Source organism: Corvus cornix, chromosome 20 (assembly GCF_000738735.6).
Source record: "Corvus cornix cornix isolate S_Up_H32 chromosome 20, ASM73873v5, whole genome shotgun sequence".
NCBI lineage: Eukaryota > Metazoa > Chordata > Aves > Passeriformes > Corvidae > Corvus > Corvus cornix.
Genome location: NC_046349.1, coordinates 6,956,694 through 6,972,721, shown reverse-complemented (window position 1 = coordinate 6,972,721; position 16,028 = coordinate 6,956,694). Strand labels below are relative to the sequence as shown.

Sequence of the window (16,028 nt, the reverse complement as noted above, 5' to 3'; positions counted from 1 at the left end):
GTTAGGCCTCCGACGCTTGCGCATTGAGAGCACCCGAGACTTTTCTGACAGTGCCCGCGCCGCTCCGCGGGAACTTTGTGGTGCTGGTTTCGCGGCGTCACTTCCGGCACCCTCAGGGCTGCCCGGCCTGGCCCCAGCGCAGCCCGACCCCGGGCAGGGCCGCGCGGCTCCCGGTTCCCCCGGCATGGCCGTGTTCGACACCCCGCAGGCGGCGTTCGGGGCGCTGCGCCCCGTCTGCGTGCAGCTGACCCGGGTGCAGACGGTGGAGAACGTGCGGCAGCTGCAGGCGCACCTGGCCGGCGTGAGCGGCGCGGCCCTGCAGGAGCTGCAGGAGTACGTGCTGTTCCCGCTGCGCTTCGCCCTGCGGGTGCCGGGGTCCAAGCAGGAGCGGCTGGTGCAGAGCCTGGTGCAGTGCATCTCCTCCGTGCTTGCGGCGACGTGCGTGAAGAAGCAGGAGCTGCTGCAGGAGCTCTTCTCTGAGCTCTGTACCTGCCTCGCTCCCCCTCCCAGCTCGGGCAAAGCCGCCCCGCTGTCCGAGGAGCTGAAGCTGGCTGTGATCCAGGCACTCCACACCCTGATGCATTCGGCTTATGGGGATGTTATCTTGTCTCTGTACCAACCTTCCACCCTTCCACTCTTAGGATTTGCTGTGTCTTTGCTTCTGACACTTGCAGAGCAAGAAAAAGCAAAGCAAATCAAGATCTCTGCTTTGGAGTGCTTGCAGGTCCTGGTTCTGCAGTGTGACTGCCAGGAGCACCGAGACCTGGATGAAGATGAGGCACAGCAATGTGGGGATTTGTTTGCTTCTTTTCTGCCCGGAATTTCTATTACACTGTCTCGAGTTATTGCTGGAGACATCAAACAAGGTCACAAAACCACCGTTTCTGCCATTAGACTCTTTTATCTGATTGTTGGCTTGGTCATGGCTGACAAACAGCTAGCCAGAATCCCAAAGAGTAAGGAAAAGCTGCCAGTGGAACACAGCAGAATATCAGAGCTAATGATCCACAGAGGACCTGACTGGACTAAAAGTACTGCTGAAAAACTCTCTCTTCTCTTGCATAAAGTGGTTGAATCTTCTTCAGTTCACCCCCACTGGAAGGTGAGACTGGAGCTGGTAGAGCTGGTTCACCACTTACTGAGGAACTGCAGTCAGTCGCTGGTGGACTCGTTCAGTCACCTCTTAAAGGCCTTGGTTGGGCTGGTTAATGATGAAAACAGTGAAGTCCAGAGCAGGTGTAACAAAGTTCTGCAAGGGATTGCAGAGCAGAGGATTGTGGCACAGAACAGGGCTCTTGCTGATGTCCTCTCTGAGAACCTCCATTCCCTTGCCACGGCTCTTCCCCGCCTGATGAACTCTCAGGATGACATGGGCAAGGTTTCCACACTGAGCTTATTGCTCGGCTACCTGAAGCTGCTGGGCCCCAAGATTAACATTGTCCTCAACTCTGTGTCCCACCTGCACCGCCTGTCCAAGGCACTGGTGCAGGTTCTGGAGCTGGACGTGACGGATGTGAAGATAGTGGAGGCCCGGCGCTCTGGGCCACCATGCCCCTTGCAGCAGGGTGTGCAGAAGGGCAGGTGCCAGAAGAAATACTTCCGCTTCTTCACGGAGGAGAAGGTTTTCCAGCTCCTTCAGCAAGTGTGTCGTGTTCTTGGCTACTATGGGAACCTCTACTTGCTTGTGGATCACTTCATGGGGCTGTACAATGAGTCTGGCCTGTACCGAAAGCAGGCAGCCATGATCCTCAACGAGCTGGTCACGGGAGCTGCCGGAGTGGGAGTGATTGTCCTGCAGGAGAGGGAAGTTCTGCTGAACGTGGATGATCTCAAAGGGTCCGTAACATCCATTCTGGATGAATACATGGACCAGGCGAACTGGTATTTGGTCACTAGCACTGACACAGAGGAGAGCAGCCCTGAGCAGTCAGTGCAGCACTCAGGACTCACTGTCCGTGCGGGAGGGGCGTCCAGCAGCGTTCTCCTTCTGTCCCCGGAGCCCCCAGTCACAACCCGCACCATGAACAGCAACATCTGGCAGATCTGCATCCAGCTGGAGGGTGTCGGCTGCTTTGCTGCTGTTCTTGGGAAGGAGTTCCGGCTGCTGCTGCTGTCAGCTCTCTACCCTGTGCTGGAAAAGGCTGGTGACAGGACTCTGCTCATCAGTGAGACAGCACTGGGGACACTGGCAGACATATGTGAGGCCTGCGGTTATGACTCGGTGCAGTGTTTGATTAATGAGAATTCTGACTATCTGGTGAATGGGATTTCCCTGAATTTGCGCCAGCTGGCACATCAGCCACGTGCTTCCCAGGTCCTGGACACGATGCTGAGGCATTCGGATGCCAGCTTGCTGCCGCTGGTAGAAGATGTAATCCAAGATGTCCTGTCTGCGCTAGATCAGTCTTACAATAGCCAGGCTTCCACCTTCCTCAGAGTCCTCCACTCAGTCATGACAGCTCTAGGTACCAAAACAATGTTTACTTTGTGTAATTCAGCCTTGCTGTCACTAAGGGTGGTTGTCTTGGACCTTTCCACTTGCCATGGGAGGTTCCAGGTAGCCAAGGTGCTGCAGTGGGATGGCCACTGTGCTTTGCTTGCTGGGGCAGTGCTCGAGCAAAGATCACCAGTAATTTTCCCTCTTCAGTTTGTCTGGCCTGCTGCCTTTCACAGGAACATGGCCTTTAGTGGCTGAGAAAGGATGGATTCACTGCTCCCATGAACATTCTGTAGGAGCACATGGCATGTATTCCTTTTTAACATTCCCATACCATCAGGGAGGTGACTGGGATGTGACAGCAGGTGCCTGGATCAGGTGCAATCCCATGAGTTGTGTGAGCCATCTCTCATGGCATCCATGGCACCTTGCTGACTTGCAGGAGGGGATCATGGTTGCTCAGTGACATGTCAGTTCCTCTTTTGCAGTGCAGTGGTTTGGAATGCCCAGCGCTGAGGAACACCAGCAAAGGCAGACTAAGAAGGGGCAGAGCAGGGCTTGGTCCCAGGGGCAGCAGGAGGTGACAATGACAAGGCAAGAAGTGGAACAATTCTTCCTTGACTATGTCAGCCAGAAGCAGATCGCAGAGGGTGATCTTCCTGACCTGGAGGAGGAGACAGGTCAGTGCTGTGTGTGGCTGGAGAGGAGCATGGTCAGCTTGAAGAGAGACTGTGACCTCTGAGGTGTCCTTTTGTCTCGTGGGGGCCTTGGGACCAGGCTGACAGTCTCAGGTCTTTGGGCTGACCTTGGTTCATGTAAAGTGCTGTTGGGTGTTCTCGCCTTGTTCTGTTTGAGTGGGGGAGCCAAATGTTTGCAGATCAAGATTTCTCTAGCTCTAAGACACAAGCACAGCATGTTTTTCCTTACCTCATAACAGTTCATTTGGGTTCAGGACCTGAAGTTTCCTCTTTCCAGGATCCTATGCATTTTCCTCATGCTCCCTTGGGAATCTATGTACTATTTACTCCTGGCCAGTGATGCCACTGCTCCCCTTATCACTTGGCCTTGGCAGGCACTGCAGACATTCATATAGGGAACCTTTTAGTCTTTACTGGGCTGTGCTGCAATCCTGACCTTTAAATACTTCATCTTTAAATATGTAGGCTTTTCATTTTTAATAAAAATCAATGGGAAATAAGTCCATGGTGAGAAGAGACTGCAAATGTCAGACCAGCTGCATTGTCCACTAAAGAAAGCGAACATTCTGTAGCCCCACACTCTTAACTGAACCTGACACTAGCCCACAGAACTCATAGGCTTAACTATATCTAAGCACATTAAAAAATGCTAAAGCCCTTACTCGGGAATTTGCAGAGTGGTTGTGGGTGGATATTGTGATCTCCCAGAGCTCCCACATCATTTTCATTACTTCAGTAATGGTTTTGTCTTCCAGATGAGGTTCTCCTTGCTAAGCCAGAGCCCAGCTCTGACACAGAAGGAGAAGCTCCAATGCCAAGCCATGCTCAGCTGGCCAGGGATGTGATGGAGAGGTGCATCCACTTGCTGTCTGACGGGAGCCTCCGAGTGCGGCTGAAGGTCGGTAATCGCCAGCTCTGAGGGGACAGATGGTGCCCATGAATGGGCTGGTAGCTCGTCAGTGTGTGTGCCATGCATGTTGGGCTCCCTGCCATCCCCAGGTTTGTACTGCCATATGCTCGAGCAGGACAGAGTCTCCAAGCCTGGCAAGAGAAAGGGAGGTAGCTTTTCGGGAGCACTCTGGATTAGGAATGGCAGCCAGACGGAACAGAATCTTAAGGGTGACTTTGTATTGGGCACTTTCCCTTGATGCTTATGACAGTTAAGTCTTGTGCCTTGTCCTTTAGTGGAGGAAACAGAAGCATCTTTCTCCCATCTGTGCCTCCCATCCCCCTTCCTCAGGCTGCAGTGCACAGGCTGATGAATGTTTTTGAAGTTGCTGGGGTGGTGATAAGCAGGGCTAAAAGCCTGGCTTTTTTCTAATTATGAAAACCCTTTGAAGGTGGCCTCCTTTTAAAGTGCAAAGTGAGACAGAAAAATGAGGCATAACCCAGATTCTCATCCCAGCGGCCCCAGTTCTGCCAGGTGATCCTGCTGCCACAGCCGCAGTGGGGTCCGAGTGTGCAGCTCAGCCTGTGGGATCAGGGCAGGAATCCTGCCTTGTTCCCAGCCCAGCTCTGTACCCAGCACAGGTTGTGTCACCGCGGTGCTTGTCCCTTTCCAAACAGGCCTGATCTCTAAGCACTGTTCACTTGTCCCCGTTCCTGTTGCGGTAAAACTGCGCCCTTTGTTATCCATCCCCTCCTCCTGGCTTCCTGACGTGATGCTGGGATTCACCTGAATGCCTGGCACTGCAGCACTCAGAGCCTGTTCCCTCCCCTCCTGCCCAGGTCCTGGACGTGCTGGAGCTCTGTGTAACTGTGCTGCATCCTCATGGAAACCATCTGCTTCCCATGGCTCACCGTGTCTGGCCAGCTCTCGTCACCCGGCTGATTAGTGATGACCCTCTGGCAGTGCTCAGAGCCTTCAAGGTATGGCCATGACTGCCAGCAGCATTTCCAGCTGGGACTTGGGCAGGAAGGGGCTGAGGCAGTGCTGCAGCCCAGGAGAGAGCACCAAGCTCCTGCAGCGATGTTTAAATGCGGTTTGGAGCATGGGGTCACCGCCCTGCAGTGGGTTTGTACCACTCCTGCTGCACCTTGTCCACAGGTAGACCCTCGATGCTGTTCCTGGGGGAGGCAGCAATGTTGGTTGTTATTGCAGGGATGAGAAAAACAGTTGTACAGCCTGAACAGATGTTAGGGGCACCATACAGTGCAGCTTGGCCTTGCTGGAGCCACAGTCCCAGCATCCTCTTTGGAAGTCTCAGATTAAAGATAGGGGAACATTTCACAATTGAGGCATTGGCAAGGGAGGGGAGAAGTTAAACAAGGACTTGGCCCTATAATGACATTATTAAAGAGTTCCTGACCTTGTCAGCTGGCTCCTTTCTGCTCCTGACTCATGGGCTGGCCAGTAAAGCATCTTTCCAGAGGTTGCCAGCTCCAGCATTGCAGAGGAATTCATCTGCTGGGCAGAGTGAGATTCATTTTAGAATCCTTCAGTGTGAATAAAGAGAGTTTTAATTCCCCAAATTCCAGAAGCCATGCACTAGAATCCCAGAATAGCCATACCTATTATGTGCCCACCCTAAAAGGAGGTAGAGATTGCTATGCAAAAACTAATTAACTCTTGAAAAGTTCAAGTCATCACTACAATTTGCACCCAGCTTGGGTTTTGCTGTATGAATTCCCCCCAAAGTGTCTTCCTGCCTAAATTCCAGGACAAGAAGTGTCATATCAGTGTAAAGCAACATAACCAGCATCTCAGTCCTGCACACTGAGACCATGAGCTCAGTGAAGTTCCAAAAGAGAGATTAGTGTTCTGGCCACGTGGACCCTCCCCCCCCTTTTGTTTTTACACGAATGTAGGACCATTCTCTACCCAGTTTCAGTTTGATCCTGGGCACACACCAGTAGCGCTGGGCGCCCTTTTCTGTGACCAGTTGGCCTTTCTGCTTGCTGATGTGCCTGGAAAGATGAGCTGTCTGCACCAGAAAAGAGATTTAAGGATATAATGATATTTAATGGCATTTTCCATCAGAGACACTTCCACTAATTCTGAGTAAGACTGCACAGCTGCTTTTACCTTTACTGTGCTAATGAGGGAAGGGCAACCCAGGAGGTCAGCTAGGTGACACTGCAGAGCAGGGTGCAGCTCACTCAGCCTCTCAAACATTAACCTTCTGCTCATTATGGGGAAGCTGGGGAAGGTGTGGTTACAATGCTTTCACCTGCAAAAAGAATTCTCCAGGGAGAGGAATGTCTGAATCCCCCAGCATGGTGTGGATCACTGAACTCCTCCCAGGCTGGTGTGTGCATTGTCCCCTGTAACTGATGTCTCTCTTAGGTGCTGTGTACCCTGGCTCAAACATGTGGGGATTTCCTGAGGCAGAGGTTCTCCAAAGATGTCCTGCCCAAGCTGACCAGTTCCCTCCTCAGCCAGGCCCCAGTGAGTGCCAAAGCTGGGCCTGTGTACAGCCACACACTGGCCTTCAAGCTGCAGCTGGCTGTGCTGCAGGGCCTGGGCTCTCTCTGTGAGAGGCTGGACATGGGTGAGTACCAGGGGAAGCACAGGTTGTGTGGATCTCTGCCAGACTTTATTCTCTCATCTCGACTTGCTCTTCTCCTGCTGCCCATGGAATTGATTTCCTGATCTTCTCCAGCCTGAATCTGTCCTCTTTGGGAGCTCTGTAAAGAGGTGCTGGGCACTCTTTACTCCCTGGGGGACAAAAGGGACTGAAGGTTCCCAGCACATGCAAAATCTGACTGCTCATCCTGCTTGTGCATGAGAAGAGGGTATGGAATGGAGTGCCTGCATTGCTCTAGGGCTGTTGGGCCATGCTTTGTTCTTACCGGACAAACTGGAGCCCAGGTAAGACTTCTGGATAGCTTGACTGGTTCCATTGTGGGCTTCTCTCTGGGTGACCCTTTAAGACTAGCACATCACACTCTTCTATTGAATGAAATTCTCTGAAATTCTCCCCAAGTAAAATTTCTGGAGCGGACTTTGATGAGGGAGAAGGTTTGCTGGCTAGTTGCTCTTTTCCTCTCAGTGCCCTTGATTGCTTTCCTGGCTTTGCAGCAAGATGCTTAAAAGGCAGGGTCAGAAGAGCTCCAGGTCAGACAGCTCAAAGGCTCAGAAGCCTCTGCTGCCAATTTGGAGCTGATTCCATTAGGCAGCAGCTGCTGAGGAGGTCACCTCCTACCCTTCTTTCCTGTTCCATTTCTGCAGGCGAGAGTGACCTGAATAAAGTGGCAGATGCCTGCCTGATTTACCTCAGCGCCAAGCAACCTGTGAAACTGCAAGAAGCTGCCCAGAGGTAATGTCTCTTAAATGCAGGTGTGTTGAGTGTACAAATAATAGGGGACAGAGGGAACATGGTGATCCCATTCCTTTTACACCCTTCCTGTAAACACCCTTCCAGCCTCCATCACATTCAAGTCCTGTACAACAGGATCTCTCATGGAAGTTTTCTGTGGTGAAGTATCATTTACTCCCCAAAGTGAGTTAGAGAGGTCAGTTGTCAGCTTGCACAGACATTACAGGTGACCTTGCAGTGCATTTGGGGACAGAAGGAAAGATGTGCTACTTGCTTTTTCCTAACCAAATACTTGAGGTTCTTGGCCCACTGGTGGCATCAAACTGTGGAGGGAAGACAGTTATGGAAGAGGATGTGCCAGGCATTTCCTTGTATTTTATCCCTTAATACCTTCTGCAGGCTGGGGGATTTACTTCTGTTACCCTTCCATTTTCCCTGGGCTCCAGCGCAGGCTCTGCCAGGTGGACCAGAGTTTGTTTGGGAAGCTGTCAGTCTTGGCACCAGTGGTGCTCTGAGAAGGCTGGGAGAGTCTAAAAGAGCAAAACCAGTTTAGGTGAACACTCTCCAGCTCTAGGAAGTGTTGACAGACATACTTTGCTGCTTGGTGTACAAAATCCTGCTCAGCATGTTCTGCTGTCAGGATAAGAAATCACTATTGTCATATGTTGTCACCTGGAACCAAGGCCAGAGCTTTCAGGAGACAAAACAAGTCCAGGTACAGAACATAGGACATAAATCAAAAAGCCCCTCTGCATAAGGATGGGGGTGAAAGCCAGGCCCCCCTTCTTGTGTGGCCAGCCCTGCCCTCCCCCAAGGGGAGGGGAAACCAGCAGGTTCTGCAGGCTCTGCAGCTTCGGATTTCCAGGGCAGGCTGCTGGAAAGGGAAGCAAAAGGAAGTGCAGCCCATCCATTCCCTTTCACAAAGCACAGGCTCCCGGGGGTGCAGGGTGTGAAGGGCTTTGTGTGGCTGGGCAGCAGTTCAGAGCCAGCGCTCTCCGGAGCTGGAGCATTCCTTTGTTTGTATCCCTGCGCGGGTGGGAGCAGGTTTATTTTTACCTTGGAGGCTTTCACGGCAGCACAGCAGGCTCCGGCAGCATTTGTTCTGCAGAGGGGCTCTGTGCTGTGGGCGTGCACCCCCTTAATGCAATAATGCCTCAGTCTGTGCAAGCAATGCTGGATGAAAAGCAGAACACCAGGATTTATCCAGATATTTGGAATCTGAAGCTTTTAAATCATTAACCAAGCAGCTTGAGAAGCTGTGCAATTTCCCCCCAACAGCAGGGGTGGAGGGAATATGAACTGTGCCCCTGTTGGAAGCTGCATGGTGAAGTGAGCTCACTTGTTGGAGCACAAGGGCAGCAAAGTTCAGGGCAAGTAACATTTTCCTCCTGTATGTTGTTTTTATTATATTTTGAGGAAAAAATATCATATGTTTTGCTCCTCCCCCCAGTGCTTTTGATCCACCATACATCATATATGTCAGTGAACCAAGCTGCTCATAGAAGCCCTTGCTGTCTCCTGTTTAACTCCATCGACCAGACACATGTATGCACTGAGGTGTGGCCTGGCCTGTCACCACACAGCAGCATTTGGAGGTTTCTTTTGGGTTTAATTTTTTTTAATTTAGTCCTGTGCAATCCCTGGATTGGATGGATCAGAGTAAATCATATCACGCTCACTTTTAACTGTAGTGTCCTGATACGAGATTTCAGTCTGGAAAAGTCAAAATCAGTTTGCACCGTAGCAATCAGCTCCTGTACCAGGATAGGAATCACTTCTCAGCCACACTTCCCATTTCTATTCTCCAGCTGCTGAGCCACCACATTCCTGTGAGTTCTGGCTCTTCTTGCTCTCCATGTTCCTGAAAGTAATCCTGCAAACTGACACAGGTTGTCACACATTTAGGCCCTTTCCATCTAAGCAAGGGCAACGTTATCAGCCTGATACATGAGAAATTCTGCATTTTAAATGCTTCTAAAAACCGATAGACCAGAACTAATCTTAGCCCCAGCCTGAGCGCCAGCGTACGTCACATAACTCAGCTTTATCACTGCAGAAATCATATGAGGTAAAAGAATGCTTGGAACCAGCTTGCCATAGTGATTTATACTAACTGGCCTTTGCTCAGCTCTCAGGATTCTTATTCAACTGATGGGTTGTGACCTGTCAAGAACAAGGTCAGCACTTGCAAAGTCAGTTGTAGCTCCAAAAATCATACACTGACTATATGAGGATTCTGTAGGCATGCACGGAGCTGAGAAGGAATTTTTGGCCAAGGTGCTTGAGCCACACAAAAAAAGGAAAAAGGGAGTTTGGCTATCATCCAGGGATGTTATCATGCCCCAAGGAGTCTGCTTAATCCCATTTATGGGACCCTGTAGCTTTATTAGATGAAGCAGTGGGAGGAAGTGATTTTTGTAACTGCAGCTTCCTGGAATACTCAACAGGCAAAAATAGATGCTGGGAAAAAAAGAACTCCAGCATATCTGAGGAAGAGAAAATGGGACAATAACAATAGGCTTTACTAGAAGATGACTGCTGGGAGTATTCCAGGAGAGTATTATCCAAAGCTTTTTAAAAAACTAAACAAACAAAAAACCAAATGCAAAATCACCAAAGGGACCAAACTTGCTGAAGAAGAGTTTGGGAATGCCAAAGAGCACTAGAAAAGTCTTTGCCTTCATTGAAGAAGATGAGCCAGCGCAAGGGTGGGGAAGTGCCCAGAAAGCCTTGAGCAAGGGGGTTATGTGGGGCCCCAGCACTGGGAACAAGGTGGGGGGAGATGGTGGAAATTGAAAGTCACAATATGTAAATCTGAGCTTCTCGTCAATTTGTGAAGTTGCATCATCCGTGACAAGCTTTTCACTTCAGGGAATAAAACCTTGAAGGAAAAGAGATTAGGAAATTGTCACTGGCCCCTGTTAAAACTGACAAGTCATTTTCCTGTCTTTCAGTTTCAAGTGACTGTTTTGAAATTTACACTTAATTCCTACTAAATTTTTGCAGCCCATGACCTTTCAGTCAACAGTCTGGATAGGAATGATTTTTTTTCCCCCCTAAGATGCCAAAATAATTTCCTCAGTTCTTACCAAAGCCTGTGGTGAGCTGTATCCAGTTAAACATTCAGCAGGGATGGAAAGCCAGGAAGCCTTTTCCTTCTGCCAGTCTGTGCCATGGCTTTGCTTGGAGTTTGGGAAAAGACAAGGCAACAGAATAGCCAAACTGCTCTGTGCTAGTAGAACAGGTTTAGCACACTTGGGACCCATATGAGCTATTCTGGGACCTTTTTTGATACAAAGCTTGATTATGCAGCTTACCTCTTTTGGTTTGCTTGTGTTCTTTGTTGGATACTCATTGTCAGCTGTCACTCCCAGGCTGGATTGAACCACACCAGAACAGCCACCTGCTCAAGGCAAAATTCAATAAAGTGATATTTAAGGAAAAAAAAAAAAAAAAGAAAAAGGCAACAACAGAAAACAAACTTAGATTAACCCCAGGATTCTTTGCTATGGAAACAGGTTGCTTGGAAACTACCCCAGAGTTAGTTTGAAAATGTAAAAGTCAAGTTGTTCTTTAAGCTGCAGAGCACTCCAGGCTACCAGGGATAATCACAGTCCCGAGCCATTATGGGCACCAGAGGCAGTGAGTTCTCCAGGGTCTGGATAATCTCTGAGGGTCGCTTTCTCTGGAGCAACTGACTGGGAAGAGGTTGGAGAGCAAAGTGTCTGTGCTGTGAGTGTAAGAGCTACAGCTGTGTGTGTGCTGGGGATCGGCAGCCTGCTGCACAATATTCCCCATTCTGACATTCACTTCACAGCAATTCATTGTCCTTGCCTGCTCCTATGCCAGCCATAAGGAGCAAGGATTATCTCTGCAGCTGCCCACCAGTAGCAGCACACTGAAAACTGGGTGGAACCACTGGGAGCTGCTGTTTTCTGGCAGACAGAGCCGTGTGCTCCTGCTGCCACAGCCAAGCTGAGGGCACGGGCAGGGCAGTGTCTGGAGAGCTGGACCCAGGATGGCAGCGGTGAGAGCTCCATACCCTGCCCCTGCCAGCCCCTTGCTTGGGCTGGCACCGAGTTGGCCATCCTCCCCTTCCAGTCAGCAGAGCTGCAGGAACAAAGCCAGGGGAATGAGGAGTCCTTTGAGCTCACCTGCATTTGGGCAATCCACAGAAAAAAGTCATGTTGCTGAGGCAGCTGTTGCCAAGCCCAGCTATCACTGTAGAGCACATTCCCACTGGTTCCTCTGGAGCAGGCAGATAGGCACCACCAGCACCTTTGGCAGAGGACACTGCCAACAGCTTCAGTGGTGACATCTCCCCTCTTCTGTTCAGAGACCTGCACTGAGGGACAGGCAAGGTGTTAATGGCAGAGAGGCAAAAGCAGCAGATTTGGCTGTGCACGGAGTAACGAGTCACATCCACGTTATTGTGAAGAGGAGAGGGAGCTCTCTCCTACCTTCATCTCATTTCTGTGCTCTTTCACATTACTCTTGGCACTGCACTCCTTTTCAGAGGAGAGATTCTCAAAGGGATTTCTCCCTGCTTTGCGTAGGAAGCAGCCTCACTTTAGGGATGAAAGTTCTTCCATGAGAAATTTGGACAGCAATCAGATCTGGATTTTGCATAGCTTTTGTAGCAGGTGATCTTTGCTTTTAGAAAGGGAGTTCAGTCCTGTGCTTCTTGGGGGGAACAGAGACAGACCTACCTGATTTCCCATTACCTCACCTGGCAGTTGTTCTCCTCACAGCTCCATGATTTCAGTGAAAACTAAAGACCTGAAGATGCATGGCCGGGCTTTACTGGGATCTTGGAAAACTGTACCATAGGTGTGGTGAGTGCTGAGTGCCTTTGGTGCTCACAGAGCACTCAGCACTATTCAGGAAAAGGCCTTGCAAATTCCAGTCTTATTTTGTTCATGGCACAGCCAGAGAATTTAATACCAGTTACGCCCCATACACCTTCTGTGCATTAAACCCTGACAAAAACCTAGCCGAGCCCAAATGTTGCTGCAGGGAGAACTGGCAGGAGGGGGTGGGTAAGCGTAGGTCAAACAAATCAGCGTTTGCTCTTTCACTCCTTGAGCTTCCTGCTCTCCAGCAGCAGCTGTGTCCCAGCAGCTCACAGCTGGGCCCCTGTGTGAAGGGCAGGCTGGAAAGGCAAATCCCATCTTACTGAGGTATGGAAATGCAAAGTGAAAACCATCAACACAGCAGTAAATCTGCAGAGGAAGTTGTGATTCCTCTTTTCCTTCATTCTGTTGTTAATGAAGGTTGTGTTTGGTTTTGGTTTAAAATCCTGCTTTGTGAAAGGTACTGTGCAGAAGGACAAAAATTTGGAGGCAGCTAATAAGGACTTGGGAAGGTGGGAGACCTCACTTGAGCAAAAAGCCCTCAAATACAGTGTTGAGCTTCCTTTGGGGCCCAGCCTGGGCAGCTGTCCCCAAATATCCTTGGGTTTGCCACCTCTGGAAAGGCAGAGAAGCCCACATGAGTTAACTGACTCACTCCCCAAAAACCAGAGAGGGCAGTGAGCAACTTCTCCCAAGATCTCCGCAGGAGCTGTTGTCCAAAAGATCCCGGATATGCGTAGCACATGCAGTCACCCACAGTCACCTCCCCAGCATGAACGACAGGCAGATTTAGGCTTACGCCAGCAACAGCTCACAGTGCCAGCACCAAGCCTGGGTCAGTTCTGCACCAGCTGCTTGTTTGATGTCCATAAGTGACTGTGCAGTATCATAAATATTTTTCTCCCATGTGCCAGTGGCTGTGAGGCTCAGAGCTGCTTTCTCGGGCACAGGGGCCACTGCACTGCCCTCTGTAAAGAGTCGAATATGTGCAGCTGCCAGAGGTTGCGGACACCATCAAAGCTTTCCTTAGCTCTTAATAACCCTGTTGGGTGCCAACCAAAAAGCCTTGTTCTTACTCTTCTTTCCTTTCTTCCTGCTGTTTTCCAAAGTGTTTTCCTGCACTTGATGCACGTAGACCCTGACAGCACCTGGCTGCTCCTGAACGAGGTGTGCTGCCCCGAGGGGTACGACCCCCCCCACGCCAGCCTGCGCCCGGTGAAGCTCAGCGGGATGGGGCGGCCACGGAACGAGCTCACGGACAACGTGCTGCTCCTGCTCCAGAGGCTGCAGCAGCAGGAGGGCACGGGGCCTGGGACCGGCACACAGGAGGCATCTCCTCCCTGACAGACCTACACAGCAGCTGGGATGGGAAAGAGGAACCACCAGGGTAGAGCTCACCTGGGAAAACAGCATCGCTGAGGATCCAAATGGTTCAGGGGCGAAGGAAGGGCTGCCCAGTCTGGGGCACTGGCTGAGACACCATCCCCGTGGCAGAAGGTTTATTTTTTGAAGTGGTGTTTGAGGATGAGGTGGGTACATGACCCTGACTTCTCCTGACTTGTGCCTCGCCAGCACCATATGCAGAGAAAATGGCACATCTATTTCAAATTGTTCAGTATGAAGAGTGAGTCATCTTCAAGAAATGATCCTTGGAGGGTGTCCCTGTAGCGCCCCCCACACCTCTCTGACCTCCTCACAGCTGTGATGATCCCTCCCATTCTCCACTGGGCAGTGACTGACAACTGAAAGCAAAAGCTTTTTCTGGCCTTTACCCTTCCCTGAATCTTGTTTGGGGTGCACTATAAACCTGTTCTTTTTAAAACCAGCTAATCTCAGAAGAAGTTAAAGTGCATTTCCAATAAATTCCTCACCTGTGTTACTGGCAAGAACAACATGTCCTCTCAGAAGCATCAGGGCTGCTCCTCACAGCTGCAGTTTGCTGAGACTGGCTGGAGGCAGCCAAACGTGCTCTATTCTCCATCTCACTCTCTGTGAGGTTCTGTAGAGAATCAGCCAGCCCTGATTTATACCTGGGAGTGATTCTCCCATGCCCAGGTCACGGTTCTCTCAGGCCATTCTAACCCCCACCCCAAGGAGAATTAGATGAAGCACCTGCTTATGCCCCAGCACAGCCTCTGTGTCCACGGTCAGATGGTGCTGGCAGTGACAGGGACTGTGAGCACAATGGCATCCCAGCAGTGCCATGGTATGTCAGAGTAGGTATAACATGGTCCAGCGAGCAGAGGATGACTCATCTTTGGGGTCAGCTCACTCCCCCTGCTGAGGGGCCTCTCCCCTGATCGCCAGTTCCCACATCCCCAGGCTCTTTCCGCAGAGATTGTCCACAGGCACTGCTTTGCTCAGCTGCTCCCAGACCTCACCTGCTCCTGGATCTCTCAGTTTCACCCGAGCAGCTCCTGGCAGCAGGCTGCCTCCTGACACTCGGGGAAGTTCTATGCAACTGAAGCAAAAGGGCAGATCTTGACTAAATTTGGAAGCAAGCTCAGAAGTACAAAACCCAAAGCAATAAATGGATTGTTACACAGAGCAGGCTTGTGCATGACTGTTGCAATCCTGGGTGAGCATCCAAAACATGTCTCTGCTGGTGGGCCCAAGGGCACTGCCTCTGCTGCCCACATCCCTCAGCTGAAGTTACTTCCCCTTGTCTCCCTGGTTTTATTCAGGCTTTACTCCTGGTTGCTTCTCTAGGGAAAACACAAGTCAGTGACTTTTTACCCAGTCGGACAGGGCTGCAGGTCAGCTTTACTCTTTTTGTAATATCTGTTCAGTGCTTAACGCTGGTTGGGTTCTATACAAAGGAGCCTTCAGAGCTGCTGTGACAGGGCAGGCAGGGAGGTGAAATACTGCCTTTGGTTTCCGAGCGCCCTTGGGGCTGGTGCAGTTTTCTGGGTTGTTGTAGCACTTGACAAAACTCATCCATTAGGTGCAGATGCTGCATCCAGCCTCGCTCTGCTCAGCTCTGCGGTGGTGGGGACTCCAAGGACCCAGCCTGCCCATGCCAAGGCTTGCCATCGTGCAGGACAGGCATGGGATTCAATGGCAGCACTGTCCCATCACTGCCCAGTGCCCAGGAACCAACCACATCACCCAGCCAGGGCTCTGGCACAGCTGACTGCACAGAGCCCCCCTGCCAGAGCCTGTGATTCACAGTGCTGTCCCAAAGATTCTCCCCACAGCCTCAGCCCCAGCCAGCAGGTGGGTGCTGGTGGTAGGAGAGGCTGTCCTGCCTGTCACAGTCAGCTCCTCTCAGCTTCGTTATCGCCCTTGCTTTATTGGAGGCTGAGTAAATTGCTTTTGTCTGAGGCAGGATAATGGCTGGGAGAGGGACTGCGTGAAAATAGCATTTTCATGAGGCTGTTTCCTCCCCAGCAGTGACTTGCATATTAAGCTCAGCCCCTTCACAAGCCCAGGGCCTTCCCTGCTCAAACCCTCCTCCACCAAGCAGCCCCCAACACACTGGGGTGGGGACCCCCTGGCTGCCCCCACTCCAGCCACCCCCTCTGGGATCAGGGAGCTGAGAAAGCTGTGTCCATCCACCTCCTCCGTGCCCAAACACAGCCAGGACCATGGGGGACCACCACATCTGGGGCTGGGGGCACCATCCCCCACACAGCCCCTGGCACCAGTGCATCCATCCATGCATATGGATCTAGCAGGGTCCTCTCCTCAACTCCTGCTCCCAAGATTTCCTATGAACTCAGCAAAATTAATCTCTTCTAATAAAACCTGTTATTGTTGAAGCTCACCTCTGGGTTTTACA

The 16,028-nt window shown here is 51.1% G+C and overlaps 1 protein-coding gene across 1 annotated transcript; it reads left to right on the top strand.

Moving 5' to 3' along the window:
• The first annotated feature begins 17 nt into the window (after window positions 1–17).
• Window positions 18–16,013, top strand: TTI1 (TELO2 interacting protein 1). Its single transcript, XM_010397111.4, has 7 exons — window positions 18–2,465; window positions 2,926–3,117; window positions 3,891–4,033; window positions 4,864–5,004; window positions 6,422–6,626; window positions 7,307–7,394; window positions 13,357–16,013. Exons 1-7 carry the CDS (start codon window positions 185–187, stop codon window positions 13,589–13,591), a joined length of 3,285 nt encoding a protein of 1,094 aa, XP_010395413.3. The 5' UTR covers window positions 18–184; the 3' UTR covers window positions 13,592–16,013.
• The last annotated feature ends 15 nt before the right edge of the window (window positions 16,014–16,028 follow it).